Source organism: Dreissena polymorpha, chromosome 1, assembly GCF_020536995.1.
Source record: "Dreissena polymorpha isolate Duluth1 chromosome 1, UMN_Dpol_1.0, whole genome shotgun sequence".
Lineage (NCBI taxonomy): Eukaryota > Metazoa > Mollusca > Bivalvia > Myida > Dreissenidae > Dreissena > Dreissena polymorpha.
In genome coordinates this window covers 195,167,875-195,191,534 of record NC_068355.1, presented here as the reverse complement: position 1 = coordinate 195,191,534, position 23,660 = coordinate 195,167,875, and the positions used below count along the sequence as shown (strand labels likewise).

Below are 23,660 nucleotides of genomic sequence, written 5' to 3'. Positions count from 1 at the left end.
CAAGTGCACAGACGGAAATGTTGTCAATGACATCACGGGGACGTTTAACGTCAACATCATGGACTCGGTAAGTTGCGTTCACGTTTTTAAGCCATGTATGCCTAGTGGACTCTCTCATCCTTCTAGATGGGATCAAGTTCTTTCCAAAATTAGGGATGTACAGTATATTTATAACTATAGTTAGAATATTTCTTACAGAAATTCATTTAAGCAAACAGCGCAGACCCTGATGAGACGCCGCATCATTCGGCGTCTCATCTGGGTCTACGCTTTTTACCCAGGTCTTTTTACTAGACGCTAGACATAAATGGGTTAAAGGATATGGAAATTCTAATGAATTGCTTAAGGAGCATTATACTGTTTGTATATTGTGTATGCTCTTTCAAAAACGACCAATCCTGATTTTTTAAAATACATTCTCAAGAACTGATGCAATTCATATAAACAGTGACACTTCGTTTCGAGTGTTTGTCGCTTGAACCCAAAAACGCAAATTGCGCGTAGCTATGCCGGCAGCAACAACTTATTCCGAGTCTATAATGTTTGACATATATATTTGCTATCGAGAGAAACATTCATTTTTTGGCTTGAGCCGATGTTGTTGGCTTGAGGATTTAAAAACGTTTTGTTGAAAGATACGAGCCTATTTCTGAGAAGACCGGGTTTGATGCGTGGGACTTTTAAAGTGTCGTCCCATATTAGCCGGTGCAGACAGCACTGTTTTGGACGTGTGGTCTTCGATTATTGATAAAAGTATTGACTTGACTTTGTTCTAGCTAGAAATTCAGTGAATATCCATGCCAAATGGTAACTAGTAACAGAAAATCTTTGATAGTGATGACATAATATCCTGTGTAATGATTTTATTATTTGACTTCAGCCACCGGTTTTCACTGCACTGCCTGCTACCGGATCTAACATTTTCGACGGTCTCAAACACGCCACCGAAACCCTTCACACATTCAGCGTCACCGATAGCGACGACACCGTTACGTGCTCTGCAAGAGCGCCGGAAAACGCCCTTTTTGAAGTGGTCGCCGGCGTGGCACCAAGTAATAAACTGGAAAAATCAATACCAATTTAATCCTCGTTCTGGAAAAACTGGGCTTAATGCATGTGCTTTAAAAGTGGTCTCTGAGCGGACCCAGGCTAAAAGGTGACGACACTTTTCGCTTTTATATGTTGTTTTCGTTTTTATGAAGTCGATTCTACACGAAAATCCAGCTTAAGCGGAAATTGTCGTCCCTGATTAGCCTGTGTAGATTGCACATGATAATCTGGGACGACACTTTACGACCATACATTTAGCCTAGTTTTCACAGAAAAGACTCAATGGAGTCACGGATAAATGCGTTTCAAGGTCACATCAGTTTAAGTTTTATATGACCTCGTATATAATACTCATTTTTAATTGGCTAAGTCAGATAACGCGGAGACGTTATTTTCTACTGTATGCAATCACAGTTGTGCCTTTTATCATACCGTTATGGTGATATCAACGTTATACACGATGCAGGATCAACGGGGGGTTCACAGGGCTTTACACACGAGCTGGACAGAATGTAAACACAACGTTAAGAACTTTATTTTGCAAATATCTTAAGTTGTTGAGATACATTTGCACAAATCTTTTGTGCATACAAGAAAGTTTTTTATCCAGCATTTTATTCGGATAGCTTAAGATTAAAGAACACATCATTGAATACGTCTGAAATCGGTGCCTAAATTTCACGTTGCGTGCAGCGTAAGCGTGTACATGAATGCGTTACAAATCAATTTTTGGAAAAGAAACAGGCTTATTAAATCAATTAATTCTGATGTATTTCACATTGCCATAAGCAGCATTAAAACTGTCTTTTATGCACAAGTTGAACATCTCAAGAAAAATTGTTTAAACAAATTATTTGAAGAAGCACCACAACCGGTGTGTTTACATCAAATAAAGTTCAATTGGGTCCCCCCACAAAGTCACGCACCCTGTATACAAAGGTGACTGATTTTTATATCAGGTAACAGGGCGTTTTTTTCAATCAATAGATCTATACCTGAAAAACACGAGTTAAGAGAAACCCACTAATCACCCCGGTACAAACAACGCTGGTCCATTAAATCAAACAATGATAGGTTACTTTAAACTTATAACGGTTGATACGGTGTGTAATTTTGAAAGGATTATACATGGGTCATGTTTATTTGTACCAGCAGGAGCTGAAAAATAGCGTAAGTAATCCAAGACGAAGAACAGTCCGGCATGTAGCCTTGTCATTGATTATATAGAGGATATGTGTTGGATCGGTAGAATATCGATTTTAATTCACGAGTGATCATAGAAAAAGATTTTCACAAGTGGTGCAGCATTTTTGTTTATGCTTACAAATGATTATTAGTGTGTTTTGCCATTCCGGACAATAAAATTCCCCGTTGGGTGCCCCCATGTTTTTAAAATGAAGCTCATCTGTATGTTTTATAAACATTAATGCAGAATAGTCGCCCTTAGTAAAATTGCCTTTAAGTGGGGGAAACCAAAGATATCTAAAAATAGTTCCGGTAAAACAATGAAAATTATCAATAACTTTCACTGTTATTTTCACTGTTTGAAACAGTGAAATATCATTTTTAATTCACTATTATTTTCTATGGACCATCGGAAAGCAAAGAATAAACTTGGCATTCTAATAAAGAGGAAATTACGCCCCGCCCCTTTTCCACCATTGGTCAAGGGTAATTTCACTGTAACTTAAAATGAGACAAAGCTTAATATTGTTATTATAACTAAAATAAGTACACCATCAATAATCGAGAAATGTGGTTTAAACATTTGGCTTTATGTATATATGTCGATCCATATTCATATAGTCATTCTGTCTGTCCACACATAATGAAATAACACGTCAAGTACCTAAGATGGTATTACAAGGAAACACATTGGTTTGATTTTGAATTCTTGCAGGTTTAACATAGTTTAGAAAAAAGGTTACACAAACGGAAATAACTCTTTCAGTTCCTGAGGTGGTACTACAAACCTATAACAAACATTGTTATACATATTAAACGGGTTTTATTTTGAGTTCTTATACGTTTATCATAGTTTAGAAATTGAGCATTTATATGGTAATTTTTTGCAAGTGGTTCCTGTAGTTCTTCAAAAACGGTCTTTTTTTAGTGATGATCAAAAGGTTTCAAACCAAATGAACTGTTCTCTGAGAAAACGGGTCTCAATTCATTGGCGTACAGTATCGTCCCGGGTTAGCCTGTGAAGTGCGCACAGGCCAGTCGGGAACGACACTTTTCATTTGAATGGTATTTTGTGTTTTAAGGAGGTCTCTCCGTAGCGAAAACACAGTTTAAGCGGAAATGCTTGTCCCTGGGATGACACTTCATGCATATTCCTTTAACGGGCCTTTTCACAGATTTGTGTATGAATTGAAGTTGGCATTAAATTCTTTTTATTGATAAATGTAAATATTGGATCTAAAAAGCTCCAGTAAAAACACGAATACAATTAAAGAAAGAAAAAAAGTAACCATCAACTCGGCTCAAACCACTGACCCCTGGAGTAAAACTTACGCTTAGACTACTCGGCCATCCGTGCTCATACAATTAGTGATGTTTTTTATACTTTATATAAGCAATCCTCATATAACAAAATATAACGACAACAACAGAACTCTCCAAATTATTTCAATCATTTCGCGTTGCAACGCTTTATACTTTCCAGGTTTTTAAATCGTCAAAAGATGCATATAATGAAAATTTTAGTGCATGGTAAAATTTAAGTATTACAGTTTCCTGGCAAATATCATAACAACAACGAAAATTTGCGAATCTGAAACATTTTTGTTTAATTTTCTAAATTTACCATAAATTAAAAAGGTGCCTTTAAACCCCGTTTTTAATCAAACCGGCTCATTTCATTAAATAATTAGTGTATGTTTCTCTGTCAGCCTCCGGTGTTTGTTAACCTTCCTGCCGTTACTTTACCGTCAATAGCCGAGTCAGTGACGTCTAAAACATTACTATATACTCTCACAGCATCGGACCTAGGCGGTATGTGTAACTTTGTAGGATTTTTAACCCATTTATGCCTAGCGTCTAGAAAAAAGGCCTTGGCAAACAGCGTAGAACCAGATGAGACGCCGCATGATTCGGCGTATCATCAGGGTCTGCGCTGTTTGCTTAAAGGAATTTTTATAAGAAATATTCTAAAAATAGATATAAATATACTAGACATCCCTAATTATGGAAATAAATCGATCCAATTTAGAAGGATGGGAGAGTCCAATTGGCGTAAATGGGTTAATTTTTACAAACCATTTGCCTTGTGTGGAAATATAGATCCATTCATCGTCGAAATATGCCTTATGTTATAAACACGGATTTAAGAATTTTAAGAATTGATTGGATAAAACTATTGATATCTATATAAATAATGTCATTTTTTAAACGACGTCGAGCTTGTGGTTTAGGATTTCTAACTTTATTTTAGCCGCGCTCTGCAAAAATGGGCTTTAATGCATGTGCGTAAAGTGTCGTCCCAGATAAGCATTAGCAGTCCGAACAGGTTAATAATAGACGACGCTATCCGCCTAAACTTGATTTTTGCTAAATAGAGACTTTCTTAAAACGAAAAATATTATAAAAACGAAAAGTTTCGTCCCAGATTAACCTGTGTGGACTCCACAGGCTAATCAGGGACGGCAATTTAAGCACATGCATTAAACCCTTTTTTAACAGAGCACGGCCCATATACTTATAATTTATTCAATTGTAAGGCCAAACAAATTTGATCAAATTGAACATCGTATTAAAATAATAATTAAATATAATAATTATTGCGCCTTCATGGTCCAGTTAGCCCCGCATCCATTTTTTTTAAAGCAGCGTTGATTTCTATTATTTTCAATTTGGAAAAGCCTACAAATTTTACCACACATACTGTTTAGTTTTCTTAAAACGGATGATAATACAAAATGACAACATCTAATAAGCTGAATGCGCTTGTTAAATGATCAGCAAATACTTACACAATGACTTTTATTATTTTGCTCGTTGCGCTCACCTCTGATGATATCGCAAATTAAAAACTATTTTATTCTGTATGTGTATGGCGCTCGATCGCTCACATGTTTCGGAAGACTATTCCGTCAAACAGTTGCTCAATGCATTGTTACCAAACCAAATACGTTCTCTGTTACCAGCCAAAGTGTGCTATTTTAATTTGCTATTACATTTTCTTCGGATTGTTTTCTTCAAATTAAGTTCTAACAAAATGTTGTTTATGTGTAAAAAGATAACTGCGTCAATAGAACATCACGCTTTGTCAACAAAACAATACGCCTCAAATGCGGATTTGTTCCTTTTGGTATTCCAGGGTATAACTATGTTCAAAGAGCTTTTTTTCTGTTTATTTGCAGTTCCACCATATAACTTGAGCGCTACTGCACTTGCCGTGGGCATTCTACCTTTGGAGCAAAGTACTGTGACACCACCAAATACCCGTACGTGACGTCACCATTTACGTCATTGTTTACATTAAGGGTATTTGTTCAGGTGGATTATCGATTTTAATTCACGAGTGATCATTCAAAATATTTATTTTTTTATGATTACGAGTCAATTAAAATCAATTTCCACCGAATGCAACCAATTTTCTTTTCACTTTATGCTTTTTACAAATGATAATATTTGTATAAAACAAACACGCTTTTTTGTAAAAAGTAGTTTGGGTAAAACAATGTAAAAGTTGCTAAGATATGATTGTCAGCGTGTGTTGGTCTTATAATGTTAATCAAACGCGATTTAAACGATACATTAAAAAAAGGGGTGTGTATGTTTATTTAGTATAGTTTTGTGCATATTTCATAACTTACGAGAGTACTTTAGAGAACCTGAGATACTTTTAAATAAGACTTGAGCCGACAACGACCAATTAAGCAATATTTACATCTTCATGCAGAGTACCTGGTGTTCGCCCACAATCCAGGCGTATTCGATTTCGAAAGAAGTTCCGGAGCCGTGAACGTCGAGATCACGTGCGGCGACTCCGTGTCCACCGTCAAAGAGACGCTGATTGTGAACATAATCAATACGGTACGTCAAGGGCCTCTTTTCCATCGTTGCAGACAAAAATGAGTGTAAATGTTAAAGGGGCCTTTCCACATTTTGGCAGTTTGGCAAAATTGATAAAAAAGTTGTTTCAAATTCGCACATATTCGTTTTAATTATGATATGTGTGAGGGAACAGTAAAACTGAACATTTACCATGCTCTAAAATATCCATTATATGCATCTTTTGACGATTTAAAAACCTGAAAATTATAAAGCATTGCAACGCGAAACGATTGAATAATTTCGAGAGTTCTGTTGTCGTTTAATTTTGTTAAACTACTAAGTTTGCTTATATTTAGTATAAAATACATCCTTCATGCATTGATAAAAAAGTTGTTTCAAATTCGCACATATTCGTTTTAATTATGATATGTGTGAGGGAACAGTAAAACTGAACATTTACCATGCTCTAAAATATTCATTATATGCATCTTTTGACGATTTAAAAACCTGAAAATTATAAAGTGTTGCAACGCGAAACTATTGAATAATTTCGAGAGTTCTGTTGTCGTTAAATTTTGTTAAACTACTAAGTTTGCTTATATTTAGTATAAAATACATCCTTCATGCATACTTGACAGGATGGCCGAGCGGTGTAATTGGTTTTTACTCCAAGACTACAGGGGTCACTGGTTTGAGCCCTGCTTAGGGTTACTTTTTTCTTTTTTACTTTGTAAGTTTCATTCTTTATTTTTTTACTGGAGCTTTAGAGACCCAATGATTACATTTATCAATATAAATCATTTAATCACAAACTTTAAAATATGCCAAAATCTGTGAAAAGGTCCCTTTAAAGCCTTTCAAAATGTGTCAAATGCTAGGCTGAAGTTGTAAGTCAGGTAAGATATTAAACGCATTTCCATTGGTGAATATTTTAACTGAGGTGTGACTATATTGCAAGGAAGTGTTAATGTTTGTCAATAAATGCTTTTACAGAGTTTTTTGTTTAAATGAGGTCTCCTATGAAAAAATCCAACTTATGAAAAAAGTTGTGTCACCGATGAGCCTGTGCGGACTGCACAGGCTTATCTGGGACGAAGCTTTACTGGACTTTCATTTAGGAGAGACAACCTTCAAACGAAAGTTTCCATAATTTTTTAAGCGGAAAGTGTCGTACCTGATAAGCCTGTGCGCATATGCATTTAGCCCCGTTTTGATATATTTCCGTAGGCACCGGTGATCACTAACCCAGGGGGCTCCAGTGACGTCGCTGATCCCCTTAGCGGACCGTTGACGTTAAAGACGTTGGATTACGTAACTTTCGATAAGTCTGACGCCACCTGCTCAATGACCAGCGCTGACGGGGGACCATTCGCCGTCACTGGTTAGTACATAATCTCTCGTATTAGTGTAAAATCATTTTTATTTGTGGGGTATTAATTTTCCTTGATTTCATGGGTCGACCCATTTACGAATTTAGCACAAACAAATCGGAAAATGACCGACGCAATTTCCTCATTTGTTTCCCAAAAAATCATAATTCCACGAATTGCGCTTTTATGGTATTTATTTGTTTTGTTTAAAGGAAGCCTCTTTAGCAAAAATCCAGTTCAGGTGGACAGTGTCGTCCCTGATTAGCCTGTGTGAACTGCATAGGCTGATCTGAGATGACGCTTTAGCACATGCATTAAGTCCAGGCTTCGCAGAATGAGACTTATATTGCGCTCACGCACAGACGTCTTTCAGGCAACCAAATCGTGAAGACGGATGGAGCTCTGAACTTTGAGACAAAGGCGACGTATAATCTTGACGTCACGTGCACTGACGGCCTTCTTCAAACCACGGATACTTACGTCGTCAAAGTCCAAAACGTCGTGAGTAACGTTGATATTAACGTATTGAGTAACGTTGATATTTACGTGTTGAGTAAATCTTGATATTTACGTCGTGAGTAGCGTTGATATTTACGTAATGAATAACGTTGATATTTACGTCGCGAGTAACGTTGATATTTACGTCGCGATTAACGTTGATTTGTACATCCTCACGAGAGCGTCTTTCTGATAAAATTGGTGTAAATGCATGCGCATTAGGTGCCGTCCCAGATTAGACTGTGCCTGTGCACGAACGACACTTCAAGCAAATACATTAACCCATTTATGCCTAGTGGACTCTCCCATCCTTCTAAATTTGATCAATTTATTTCCAAAAATAGGGATGTCGAGTATATTTATTTCTATATTTAGAATATTTCTTACATAAATTCCTTTAGGCAAACAGCGCAGACCCAGATGAGACGCCGCATCATGCGGCGTCTCATCTGGGTCTGCGCTGTTTGCCAATGCCTTTTTTAAAGACTCTAGGCATAAATGGGTTAAGTCAAGTTCAAAAACGAAACCCAATGTATACTGTATCATTTAAGGGTCCAAAGATAACGAGTTTGCCGACGGCGTCAACTCTGGACGAGTGGCAGACTGCGGAAAAGCAACTCACGACGTTGACGTTATCGGAGGACGCGGCTGACTGCGTTCAGACGTCACCGACGTATAACGAGTTTAACGTCAAATACGAGCCCGCCACAAAAGGTATAAACAGTATATATCCATTTATTTTGGCTCTACTGCATAAAACACCTCAGGCTTATTTAAACGCTATTGAGTTTGTTTTCTGCGTAACTTGATGTCTCTGGGACTGGGGATCAAAAGAAAGCTTCCGCAGTGGTATTTGAACCCATGACCTCCCAGTCGCTAGGCGGACACAATATCCATTACGCAACGTCGATCTATACATGCAGGATAGGCCTACATTTTTCTTCTATATTTAGAAACATTGATGAACATAATTTCAGTATAAACAGTATATTTATATTTATGTCGTCAGTTTACGTTATAAGTATTACCTTTCAGTAATTATATTCTTGCATCTAGTGACGTCATTCATGTTCTACTTATTTTAAACAACTTCTTTATGACGCCATATCCACTATTGTCATTATGTATAATATTAAAATCGCCAAAAGACTAAATTAAAGTATTTTTATAGAACAGAATAGGACAGTTTATTTGATGTGAGCATCAGTAACTTGCATGTACAAAAACAAACATGCGTTTGCAGATAATACAAAACATACATTCTTTTGAAGACATGCCAGTAAAATATGCAATAAATAAACATGTTTTCTTGAGAATGTCCCATATTTATGACTTCATTACGACTGCACGATTTCTTTCAGTATGGGTGATCTACTACGTCAGCGTGGCGGTGGCTGGGCGGTCGCTTAGCTACGACACGAACCCCTTCTACAACCTGCACATTCAGTGCAGCGACGCCGCGGGGGTCAAAGGGGCGGAGAAGATTTTCACCGTCCATATTAACGATAACAAAGCACCGACGATCGACAACATTAGCAGTAAGCCGAACAACATATGCTTGATTAAGGACATTCTTGCGAAAATTCTAGCGTTATTTAGATACTTTTAAAATGAATTATAGTATTACTTATAAAGTATTGTATTAACTTTGATCCATCTTTGTATTGCGCATGATGTCTTTTTGTTTGCCAAACGACGTTACTTTACTGTATTACGTTGACGTCACTTTTTGTGTTTATGCTTCGAATCATACTACTGATGAAAGCTATGGCCGAAACATGATTTATGTTAAAGATATCCAAAAAAACGTGTTTGTTAAAATAAAAACGTGTTTATGAAATTTATTGATTTAATATAATTCCTTAAGTCTCCCGCTATAACGTCTTACGGTTTGTTTTAATTAACATCGTTTAAACAGCTTTGTGTGACTTACAAGATATGGTATTCACGTGACAAAAAAGATGGTGACGTCCATGCCGAGACAGGTATTTTCGCCGTTTTATACCCTTTAATACTTGTATTAATTGTTTAAATGCCGCTAACATATCAGCAAGAGAGCAGGAGCTGTAATTTTATAACCCGCATTATACCCCCCTCTCATAATGATCCTCGCTTTAGGAGAACGTGTCTCAATGCACGTGCGTTAAGTGTTTTCCCGAAAAAGCCTGTGCAGACCGCACAGCTTTATAAGGGACGACACTTTGCGCTGGCACCGGATTTGAAGTTCTTTAAACGAAAAACACAATAACAGCGGAAAGTGTCGTCCTTGATTAGCCTGTTCGGAGGACTAGTTTTATAGAATCAACCTTATTTTGGATCACGATGCCATTGAGTTGCTTTAAGAATCTTCAAACTGTTTTTATTGAGTGCTTCAAACGATTTTACCTTTCGTCAAAGGGTCGCCTATTACAAAACTTAGCCTCATCGCAAAAGACTTCAGCGCTACCGACACCGTGTTTACCGCTTCCGGAAGTGACGTGGAAAACGATAACGTCATCTACAGTATACTGTCCTGTACCCTGAATGCCACGTGTCCATTCATCATGTCTCCGAGTAGGTTATTCAGTAGATATTTCACGCGGAGTGAATCATTTACGCGGTAACGAAGTGTATAAAGGTTTCCGCCCTGTTATGAAAACGCCCCATGTTTAATCTAAGAGTGTGCTTTAGATTTAATAACCATAATAAGTGGCTCGATTTAAAAATAAGCTTTTGTGGAATACGAGTTAACATAAATGCACTGAATAATGTATCACAAAAAGCCATTCACTGTAAAAGTATTTTAACTTTTATTATTTTTTTAATGATTTCATGGGTTGACCAATTTATTTTCGTCAGCACACAATTCCGTCATAAAAAATGACTATTTCGTTAGCACATAAATTCTGTAATTTTTTAACTTGAAAAAATGCTTTTAACACAGCTACGTAATTTAATCTCTTTTTGTTCCCAAATCCAAAATCTATGATGTAAAGTGTCCATTAAAAGGTAATTTATTGAAGTATACACGGATTTTCAATTACAACGGCGGTACTCTATAGTCTCCGCCTTTTGAAGTTTGCTTAAATTGTTTTCTTTACTTTTTTGTGGTTCGGTAAAATTTGAAAATGTATTGAAGTAATATTCATTATATTGCGTACAACCATCTTCATTTGCATATCTTAAAAAACAGATGGTATTCGCCGCATCAATCTTCAATTAATTAATGATAGCTTGTGTACAGGCATAATCTATTGCGCAATTCTAGATGGAGACATAGTAACGAATGCGGATCTTCATTCGTACCCTAACAACTCGTTCCAACTGTTGTGGCAACAGACAAGTATAACAAGAATCCGACTCCGTACACCGTCATTGTGGTAATAGCTGGTCAGTACATTGAGACAACTGGGTAAGTGTTGGATAAATTGATTTAGCGAGGATAACAAAACCGAAACCACAAACATTGGTTACGTAAATGTTAACGTATCCGTTTTAGACACAGTTACCGGATATATTCTAGTTTTGTCAATGTTTCTCCGCCTTTGAAAAAAAGCAGATGGAAAAATAAAACCAAAACACGAACACCCACAACTGACGAAAGGAAACAAATCAAATCGACGACAATATTCGTAATTGTGTTCGCTGTTTATGTCATGGTATTTAATGTTGTCAGTGCATGTGAAATGTACCATTTAATGTCGAGATTCGTCTTATAGCTACGAATCGCTCCGACCAGTTTCGCATTAAAATATTCCTTTCTGTCATTGTTTGCCTTTCCGCCTTGATTATTGGAGGGGAGGTAATTAAGATTAAGTAACAAGATAACAGGCAATTGTATTTGTCTCCCCTGCTTAAATGTTTCTGTTCACTCGGTCACTTCTTGATCTGGTGTTAAAGAGAAAAAGAGAGTCCCCGTTGTGTAGTGGATATGGTGTCCGCCCAACGACCGGGTGGTGATGAGTTCGAGTTGTGGGAGCGTTCTTTCGATCTCCCCAAAGACACCAAGTACTGGTTTTGAGTCCTAGGATACGGACTCGGACTCTAGAGCCTTTCAATAAGCCTTAGGCTTTCGATGCAATCGAGCTAAAATAAATAGGTTTAAACTACAAAGAATTATAATGCTGACATGGCACTGTAAGATGCTTAATCTGTATCATAACATTTGTTTCAAAACAATCATTTTGGCACTGTTCTTAGATTCCACAAAGTATGAATCAATCAATCCTTTCTAGCAATACTCAAAATTTATTTACCAAAGCGAAAACTTTTTTTTGAAGGAAAAAATTATGAAAGCAGTACCGGCTTTGTTTATTTTCTTTTTTAACCGCTTTATGGATTTTCCCTGGGAATATTTCCGTAGATGTAAATCTGTTTTGCGTGTGTGCGTTTTCATATTTAAACTGTTTTTTAATCCAGATATAAACACTGTGCCAAAGCTGACGAACGTTCCAAAAATCGACGTTTTAGCCGTCTACGAAAACAACGCCGCCGGTGACGTTATATATGACGTAAATCACGAGGACCCGGATGTTGGAGACGTCATAAAGTACTTTTGCAACTTCATGGACGGTGGCGCAGATTATTTCACATGCGATTCTGCAAGTACGGCGTTTACATGTTTTTCCGTGTTTTTTTTTTTTTTTTGTAAATTGGAAAAAAAATCAAAATCATTTAATTAAAATAGGATATGCGCTTTGTTAAAAACTAAAACTGCACTTTTAAAATAAAACGAAAGTGATATGTACTTCTTTTAGCGCAGTTGATAAACACCTTCATCAACACTTTAACTTTTTGGATCAAGTTATGTATGTAAATGAGATGTTACGCAAGTAATCTATGTTTAAGAAAGCGTGCTATTCATTGTAAAAAAAAAATATATATACTCAAATAGTATTCAAATATTATTAGTCGTAGGAGTTTTGACAAGGGCGGGTATTTTTCATTATTTCACATTTCTCCCCGACTGGTTCCAGCGATAGCAACTTAACTGAAAGTTAAAGCATTGAATATCAAGAAATGTTGTTCCCTCGAGTTTTTAATACACGATCGTTAGATCGAAAGCAGTGTTAGCCTTTTTTTGTTCTGTAAAATAATTAATATTCATTTGATATTTTTTTACAAACTTATCGGAAAATGAGCGACGCAAATTCTTGTTTGTCTCCAAAATGAAAAATACACGAATTAACGTGCCCACGAAACAGGCATTTTTGAAAACCACTGAATGTCATGTCGGCAAATATTTACGATTGTGAAGTATTCTACAGTTTATGTGCGAACTATATTTTACCACACAAAAAGACCCTAGTTTGGAGTCGTATACAAATAAAACTCATAAATCGCGTTGATATTAATAACGTATATCGGCTCGCATACAGTTTTTTAAGGCTCTCAGCGCTTTGATTTCTTTTCAGCGGGCGAAATTCGCGCCAAGTCCGTGATTAATTTCGAAAAGGACAACAAACTCTCGTACGAGGTCGTGATTCACGCCTACGACGGCTACGGCAATTCCACGACCGAGACTTCGACGCTGCTCATCAGTGACGTCAACGAGAAACCGGAATTCACAACAACGACTTGGACGATCACGAAAAACGACGAAGGCGGGGTAATGAGCTACTCGCAGCGTGCGAATGCGTCGAGTGTAGAAATGTCACGCTTGTTTTATGTCTTGGGTTGTCACGTGATGTATGTGCGTCCGTTCGCGTTTTGTTTGTGTCACTATTAAGAGTGACAATTACACGTGCGTCCATTTTGAAAATGCCTTGTGTGGGTTACTAATTGACCACTCAGATACGTCGGGGTTGGGGCGTCAGGGGCGGTGGCCGGCCGCCGCCCTAATATTTTCTGCAAAAATGAAATTTCGGCAAAGACCTTTTTCATTTTTTCATTTCAATACCCGTATATTTGAAAATATCTTTACCACGAATCAAGGTAATCACGCTTTCGCGGTTATGACACGTGTATTGTTGATTGTCATCATCCGCCCGCGGTAGTGTACGTGTCAATTATGTTGTTAATCGATCGGTCTCTTTTATAACGATAATCCCTTTATTCTTGAGTAATTAATCCTGGGAATCTTAAATTGTCGGTATGACCTACGCCTTTTCTTGTTTTTATTAATTAAAAGAAAAGAGTAACATAAAACAAATGTGCCTATAGCCAATAGTCCTTAATTTGCACAAAATTAAAGATACCTCAAGATACCTGAATTAAGTGTAATAACTCAAAGTAAATCGATAATTCTAAAAAACTTATTTATTGTTTTTTACCACTTTTATGTGTCATTTCAATATGTCTACTCCAAACCAACCAACGAATTCCAAATTTCAAAAACGGAATTTCGGGCAAAAAATCCCGAAGAACGTTCTTTCAACCCACATGATCCTTATTGTTGTATCGCCTGCTACAAAGTACAAACTGCGACATATAGAGATCACTTCTCCATCGTCTGTCTGTCTGTCGCAACTTTTGTAATTCAGAATATGCCTGCAATAGACGTGTATAAGCTCAGGTATCAGGCATAAAAACGCACCAGAATGCGCCATTTGATGCTTAAATTTTAAAAAACTCCCTGACCCCCACCAACGAAAAAGTATGTCACATTTACATGTGTTAACTGTGAGTATGTCAGGTTTACATGTGTTAAGTGTGAATACATTAACATCTGTGACCTGTGAATATGTCACGTTAACATGTGCGAAATGTGAAGATGTAACGTTTATATGTGTGATCTATGAAAAGGTCACGTTTACACGTTTGAAATCTGAATATATCGCCTTCTAAATATAGATCTTTCTGATGTGAAATTTTAATATTATTGCAACATAAAAATCAATTATACGTATGTGTAACGTGTGACAAAACGTACATGTAAAAGTGATTTCGAATTTTGATTTTGTCATGGATGAATGACTCCCGTTTATTTATAGCTCGTATTAATATGTTGCTTTTAAGACGCTCATTGTAGACATCAATTAAAGCGTGTTTTATAAATAGCTTTCGTTTTATTGTTGTGTATCGGTCAGGAAAAACTATTTGAGTCGCGTTCTGAGAAAACTGGGCATAACTATCCGTCTTAATTGGATTTTTGCTAAGAAGAGACTTCATTTAAACGAAAAATGTCATACAAGCGGAAAGTGACGTCCCTGGTTAGCCTGTGCGGACTACACAGGCTCATCTGGGATGACACTTTACGCACATGCATTAAGCCCAGTTTTATCAGAAAGCGGCTCATTTGGTGTTTGGATTTGTATGAATGAAACCACGAGGCTTAAGCCACGCATTAGAACGGTGCAGAATTGTTTATCGATCGTTAAATAATGATAATCCGATAATTACTAATACTTGGTTCTAAAAATATTTGACTTTACATTCGTACAATCTGAATAAGTACCATTGTTCACATAACTTTACTGCCGAGTAAATCTAACAGCTTGATAAATGAAGACATCGATAAGTTAATTTAACGAACATATATTATCGCATATTGAAAAATTAGTCGATATTTGCATTTTTTATTTAAACTAAGCACATGTTTAACAATGAATTAATATGAATATTTTTGTAAAGGTTTACGACGGTTATGCTTAACTAACATTCAATTGGTCATTGTCGGCTAACTTACTATTAAAATGGACCCAGAGTTCTCTTAAGTAAACTTCAATGTACTTAGTGTGCGGCAATGATACTAAAAAGTATTACGAAGTATGACCGGGTGTCTATAAGGAAATTTGCCGTACTCGGGGTACATTGTAGTATACTTACGAGTACCCGGGTTGCTTTCAAGTAATACCTGAGCCGACAACGACCAATTTATCTTAAATGACAGTTAACGTTGTAAACAACTTGAGCTCTAGTCTGGTTCCCAGCTTCTATTTTAAACAAATTGTATACATAAGGGCAGGTAATCCAGACTACTTCAATTGTAGCCCAGAGAGCAGATCAGCTATCCGGACTTCAAGAACGACATCGAGGACGAAGATGTGGGCGACGTCCACACGTACAAGATGTCGTGCCCCCGGGGCCTTGGCGTCTTCGTCATGGATCCCCTCACCGGATGCGTTACCATGACCAAGGAGTGGGACCTGGACGCGGCCAACAAGCGTTTGGGGGAGGAGACTATTGTGTGCACCGTGACGGCCACTGACCGCCGTGGATTGACGACCACCGCCACGGTAAGTCTGTACACCGTCACGGCCACCGACCGCCGGGGTCTGGAGACCACTTCAACGGTAAGTCTCTGCACCGTGACGGCCACCGACCGCCGGGGTCTGATGACCTGCCACGATAAGTCCATGCACCGTCACGGCCACCGACCACCGGGGACTGGAGACCACCGCCACGGTAAGTCTGTGCACCGTCACGGTCACCGACCGCCGGGGACTGGAGACCACCGCCACGGTAAGTCTGTGCACCGTCACGGCCACGGACCGCCGGGGACTGGAGACCATCGCCACGGTAAGTCTGTGCACCGTCACGGTCACCGACCGCCGGGGACTGGAGACCACCGCCACGGTGAGTCTGACGTAGACGATGACGGTCATCGTAATATTGGTGCCTTTCTCTGAATTAGACAATACACATGGATGTGAGCGAACTATTATAACCTTAGTGTCTTTCTTATTTCTTTAATGGATTTAGATAAAACTGATGTAAATAATTACGTATATGTTGCCGTAAGCGATTACATTTTAAATGACGTTTTCGATGACTCACATGATGACGTAGGCAATGACGTAAATTATTAACTTATATGATAATGTAGGCGATGAAAGGCTGATGAAAAAGGCAAAACGAAGGGGATGCCCTTGTCTGTAATTCGAAATGGCAAATAATAATGAAGAAGGACCCGGAGTGTATACTCAATGTCTTGTACTGATTCTTAAGACCACCGACTCGATGAGTTCGAGTAACACCAAGGTGTAGACTATAAATATGACTGAAATACGTCACACATTATTTCAAAAACTAAATGTGATGGCGTCAATAGACTGATCCCGGAAAAGCACGAGTTTAGAAAAACCCACTAATCACCCCGGTACAAACAACGCTGGTACATTAAATCAGCCAATGATAGCTTACTTTAAATAATAACGGTTGAAACGGTGTGTGATTTTGAAAGGATTATAAATGGGTCATGTTTATTTGTACCAGCAGATTAGTGGTTTTTCCAAAAAGTTGCTTTTTCCGGGATACATATATTCAGCAGGCTGGGGACGAACGATTAGGCAAGTTTGCAAAAGTTAAGACGTCATAAAGGAAACTTTTTGTAAAATGCGTCAACATTGCATATAAGTGACTATGGGACTGACGTAGGTTACGTCGTCATCCACAAATTAAAAGTGGAATGTTGACGTGGTTGATAAAGTAAAATTTTAAAATTAAGTGAAATGGAAAGCAATCGTTGTGACAAACATCTAGTTTATCAACCTCCGCGCAGAGATTTGACTAAAACCAGCATAGCCGGATCAAATCACTGACTTCATAACCAACACGTTATGATAGCCTAACCACGTGGTACAATAATTTTACCATTGTAATTTTTTTTCATTTCGGTATTTTTTTAAAATTATTAACCTAAACTTAAAAAAAATATTTAAATTATCTTAATTTTCATAATATAATACTTAAACAAACAAATATAATCCAACACATTTTGGAAGGATTTTCATGTGATGGACGATATTGTATGTAAGGAACGACAACTCTGCGTGGAGATTGCTAGTTTATTTCATGAGGCCATAATTAGATTACTTTCAAACAATTATGCTTTATGGTTAAGCCTTTTCTAAATTTTAGTTCAACATAAAGATCAAGGAATAGGACGACAACAAACCCTTCCTGTCGCAAACCTCCTACGTGTACTGCGCAACCGTGGGTTCCACTTCCGGTACGCTGGGTCAGGTGACCTCAACCGACAATGACGTACTCGACGCGCATACGACCAAGAAATATGAGTTTGTCGGTACGAGCTAGTTATGTATTTAGATTGCTATTATTCGTGTTCTGAGAAAACTGTGCATAATGCATGTGCGTAAAGTGTCGTCCCAGATTAGCCTGTGCAGTCCGCATAGGCTAATCAGGGACGACACTTTCCGCTTTTATGACATTTTTCGTTTAAATGAAGTCTCCTCTTAACAAAAATCCAATTAAGGCGGAAAGTTCTGTTCCTGATAAGCCTTTGCCGACTGCACAGGCTAATCTGGGACGACACTTTACGCACATACATTAAGCCCAGTTTTCTCAGAACAAGACACATTTAGTTATTTAGATTGCTATTATTAAAAAGTCATATTTTTCACATCTGAGATTTACGAGCTTTTTCATTTTTATTAAATTCTGTAGATTGACATTATAAAAAAAATATTTTTCACACATATTTGAATTGTAAGCTACTAAACTTGTAAGATTAATATTTTGAAATGAAATATGCTCAAATCGATAAAGAAGCATTTGCAATTTATTGGGCAGAACAAAAGTATTACCAATATCTCTATGGGGAAAGTTCACATTGGTTACTGATTGTTAACCCCTCACTTCAATATTCAGCCCGAGCAAAAGCATTCCGGCAACGACTGCCGCACGCGATTAGAGATATTCTATATTTCTCTCTGGATTGGATTACGATATACAGTACAAAAGTACTAAAATGCATACTAATGTGGACGGATTGTCGCGTTTCCCCGCGCCGTCAAAAGAAAAGGGTAAAGAAATTTCAGTTGAAGATGTGCTCTACACTTCTCAGTTAGAACAAATTCCGGTCACGAGCGCGGAAATCAGCAGTTATGTCATGCGTATTTAGGCATGTACAACAATGTTTGAATACCAATGATAATGACCCTCTTTTGAAAGGCTATTACGCGCGACGAAATGAATTGACGATTCACCACGGATGCTTAATGTGGGGCATTAGGGTGATAATTCTCATTAAGATGCGCGAACGTGTGCTTGATTTATTGCACATCAGCCATCCAGGTATCGTTGAAATGAAGGCACTAGCGCGTAGTTACGTCTGGTGGCCTGGCATTGACACTGACATCGAACACATGGTTAAAAGATGCGAACCGTGTCAGATGCAACAGAAATCGCCTGCGAAAGTTCAGTTACACCCGTGGGAATGGCCTACGTCAAGTTGGGAGCGAATACATGTAGATTTCATAGGTCCATTTCTTGGACGCATGTTCTTTGTTATCGTAGATGCTCATTCGAAATGGCCAGAAGTCATCGAAATGAAATCGATAACTTCTGAAAGAACAATTGAAGAATTGCGTACAATATTCGCAAGATACCGCTTTCCCAAGCAATTAGTATCAGACAATGGTTGTCAATTTACATCTGAAGAATTTTCTCTGTTGATGAAGAGAAACGGGATATGTCATATAAGAACTGCGGTAGCAAAACCGTCCACAAATGGTCTTGTGAAAAGGTTCAATGGCTCTTTCAAATCTGCAATGCGCGCTTTAATGCATGAAAACACCGATTTCAATTTGAAGATCAACTCTGTCTCGTCGGCATATCGTAATACGCCACATTGTACGACGGGGGAAACTCCTGAAAAACTGTTTTTCGGTCGGAATTTGCGCAGTAAACTTGATTTGATGATACCCGACATACAGACACGAGTCACTAACTGTCAAATGCAATTGTCAATGGCTGACAATAGAAAAGTTCGCGAATTCGAATTAGGCCAACGTGTCTTAGCGCGAGATTTCAGACCTACTTCAAGGGAAAAATGGATCCCTGGGTCAATAGTTTCTCGAGATGGTCCACTATTATGCAAAGTAGATATCGGGAATAATATGACATGTGAACGCCATGTTGATCAGCTTCGCGCGTCGGAAATGCAGAAGTATTCTGGCATAAATGTACTTGTTTTCACACCCTTAGAAACTATTTTAAATGCCGCGAACACAAATGTCAGTGAACTTCAGCCGGTACCAAATTCGATGGAAATAAATGAGTCCCGGGATAATCGTTGTAATGATACGGATTTACGATTGCCAGAAAGACGCTATCCATTACGCAATAGAAGACCGCCCGAGCGCCTGCAGTTCTAATGACACTGATGGTTTAATGTTTAGCCAATTACGTTTTATAGTGACATACAGACATTAACTTTAGTTGTCAGGAGAGGTCATCAGTTGTTTTTACAACCTGTGTCGAATTCGGACGCTCACTAATGTTCTCTGATTGCATGTTATAATGAATAAAAGGTCATGCTTAGTTAAGAGGTCATGAACTTGAAATGTTCAAGGTTTTATTGATTATTCATTATAATTGTTAGAATTGTGTACATTGATATTTACATGTAAACGCATGTGTTTGTAAGTTCATTTTTATTAACATGTATGATCAATAAAATTAAAAGGGGATAATTGTTGGGTATTTAGATAATGCCGCTACGCCACGCCTACTTGTAAATGAAGCGTAGCAACGCCCCGCCCCATGTTCTTCATAACTGCAGGTTGACCTCTGATCTGGTTAGTTAGTTGTTAGGCATTGATCGCTTCTATCGTTGAATAATAATAAAGTAGCCACTGAAATTATATGCGTTTAACTTCGTTTGTTTACCCAAACACAGCACATTTTAGTGACTGTTTGAAGATAAATCTGATGTTCACGTGATTCTAAATTATGCCAAGCTCTATAAGTAAATGTAAAGACAAAGTACTTCATATAACTAATGGTTGCACATTAGAAGAATGTCACAAACAAAAGGGCAATTTAAAAAATCCATAATTAGTTTAATTACCGGTAGTTAAAATGTTATTGCATACCTTTATTATTTGAATTATTAATAAAAGGAGTTATGATTAAAAGGCTACAAAACGCTTAAAAAACTAACAACGAGACCGTGCAATACAATGTTTCAATTGAACAATATGTGTTTTGCATTTCAAATTAGATATGATATGTTTACCATAAGAATCTATTACGGTCACAATATACTTAATATTTTTCCTTACTATTTCAATGTAAAAGCGACAACTATAAGCGAAAATAAATGCAACATTTTTAATTTAGAGACATACCCCAATAACCATACTTTTTCTTAAAGGGCATTCTAAGCTAAAGCTATTTAAGCAATATAAAAGGTATGTCATGTACACACCAAGAAAGAACATGACACAAATCAAAATCGACTGTTTTTGCACCTTCTTTTATCCAGCCGTTTTCTAATAGAATGTAACCTTTTCCAGTGCAATTTTCCACTATAGTCTCCAAATTTATCGTATTTCAGGGATCGATTTAGTAGGAAACACATATGCATGCCCCATTAATATCCCCAAAAGATAAAACCAGAAAAATAGTCTAACGTGTTAACCCTGCCTTCGAGTAAACTAAGATTGTTTAAGAGTGTACAGCTCCTACATGACTCAATTATTTAGTATCATGTTACATTTAACGTTACCGGAAAAGTGATTCAATTTCTATTTATTCTAGCCTCAACTGTTTCCCCTTGACATGAGGTTAATAAGACGATAATTCATGACAAAGTGTAGCACGATGCGCTCTGAGTAGGGCATATTTTAAGAACAAAACCGTTGTTTGACAAAAACCTCTTATTTATTAAGTACGCTCTGATATGTACTAATATGTAATCTTAAATCTCCCTTATTAGGATCTAAGTCGATTTTTCACTATTGCTTTATTCAAACCCTATACAAAAATAGGGTTAATCAAGAGAGGTCAAATTTGGTACATATATAATTTGGAGCTAGCTGAAACGATAGAAGCGTTCCCAGACCAGAGGGTCGAATTTTAGGGAACCATCTGGGCCCTTGAGTTTACCCTATGTTTGATCGTAAAAAGTCCGTAAATCTTCGACCCTAGTCCGGACACTGGATTGCGTTGGCACCCTCTAAAGGTACAGAACTTAAATACCAATCATACACCTTAACCCCATTAGGGGTCAAAAGTTCACCCCTAAAAATAATTTTCTCACTCACATCGGGGATATTGTTTGCAAGTGACTATTGTGGCATATTTGTGGCACAAGAAGATGACCCTCTTGTAGGTCATGTGACCCCCCCCCCCAAAAAAAAAATATGGGCACCGTTGGAAAAGTCTAGCCAAGCACCACCAGGAACAGTTTGAATTTTGGGAATCGAACTATCCGTTCAGGAGTTATGGCCCTTTGATTTTTGCAACAGTGTTAAATACGAACTTTTTTACGATCAAACTCTCTTTATATATCTAATGCTCCTCTGCTGTGATACTTGGATACCTGATATCGCGTAAATAAATAGAGGGGTTAGCTATCTAGAGCGTGAGGGTTTTACAGCCGGGGTAAGGGGGGTAATAAGAAAGTTATGGGTCTTTTTCCTACCTGTTTTTTGAGGTTGTTTTACACAATGTATCACTTTGACGATCACAGTTAGTTTATTTTTGCAGATTGAGCCTAAACAATATATATTTTTGAAATTGTAATAGAATTTCCGTCAAAATGGTAGTTGAGTATGGCCCCTGGGACCATTAATAAGGCAGTTATAGCCCTTAGAAGTCATTGTTTTTCTTTTAATATGGCCAAATTTGAGAAATTATCCACTATACAACACTATCGTAGCCACAAAGTACCCAATCATGTTATATACCGTTGGAAAGGTCTTAAAAATAAGACAGGATTTATAGAAAAAATAATAATATTTGTGTATGGTGTTCCATGTGGGTCTGAAAACCCGTTTTTCACGTTATTTTCACCGTTTTTTTGGACGGGTTTAAATTTCTATAAATTCGATTTGTGACATAATCGGCCTAAAAATATCTATATTTGTAGGACAAAGCAAGACGGACAATTTGATGCGCTCTTAGGGGTGCACGAGAGCCCAGGGGTCGGGCTAAGGCGTGGTCAAGGGAGGGACTATGGAATATTTTGACTTTTTTATGTTTTTGTCACTTAAAACTACCAAACTCACTCATGCTTGTACTTGTAGGGCTGAAACTTGGAACAATTAATAATATTTGTATACCAAACCGAACACAATAGAAACTGACCTAAATATTGGCCCGGGGATAGGTTAATGGGGGTCAAAGTGACTTACCCTATGTTTTTTGGACAATTTTAAAGGCCTTTTTAGCCATGTACTTGCTTTTTAATGTGACTATGCGTCTGACGAATATCTAGATTTGTTGGAAGAGGTACGACAAACATTTTGACGTGCCTTAACCCTAGGGAAGCTAGGAGTCTGACTTGGGCGTGATTAAGTAAGATGTTATTGAATATTATTGTTTTTTTCGCATTTTGGATCTTTAAAACTATCCTCCTCTGTCATTTCTGCACTTGTAGGGCTGAAACTTGGCACAAATAATTATATTTGTATTCCAAACCGAACAAAATTAAAACTTTGACCTAAATATTTGTCCGGGGGTAGGCTAAGGGGAGGTCAAATTGCCATACCCTCTTTGTCCATTTTTTGTTACTATAATACGTTATTTTATATATTTTTTATATGTCTAGACCCGGAATATTGCAAGTAGATATTAGTGAATGTAAGAATAAATAGAAAGAAAAATTTAAAAAAAGTTGAAAACTGTATATATATATATATTCATATATATATCTATCTATATTCTATCCATTCATATCTCTCTAGACGAGCGGAAGAGCGAGAGAGAGAGCGAGCGAGAGCGGAGCCGCGCTCGCGCGCGCGCGCGCGCGCGAGGCGACGAGCGCGCGACGCGCGCTCGCGCGCGCGCGCGCGCGCGCGCGCGGCGCGCGAGCGCTCTCCGCGCGAGCGTCGCTGCGCCGCCGCGGGGGCG

The 23,660-nt window shown here is 37.8% G+C and overlaps 1 protein-coding gene across 1 annotated transcript; it reads left to right on the top strand.

Moving 5' to 3' along the window:
• The first annotated feature begins 58 nt into the window (after positions 1–58).
• On the top strand, positions 59–10,031 carry LOC127865525 (uncharacterized). The gene is made up of 8 exons (XM_052405374.1): positions 59–67; positions 881–1,052; positions 5,415–5,498; positions 5,957–6,090; positions 7,279–7,432; positions 7,795–7,922; positions 8,471–8,633; positions 9,281–10,031. The coding sequence occupies exons 1-8, from the start codon at positions 59–61 to the stop codon at positions 9,526–9,528; spliced, it is 1,092 nt and encodes a 363-aa protein (XP_052261334.1). The 3' UTR covers positions 9,529–10,031.
• Positions 10,032–23,660: the final 13,629 nt, after the last annotated feature.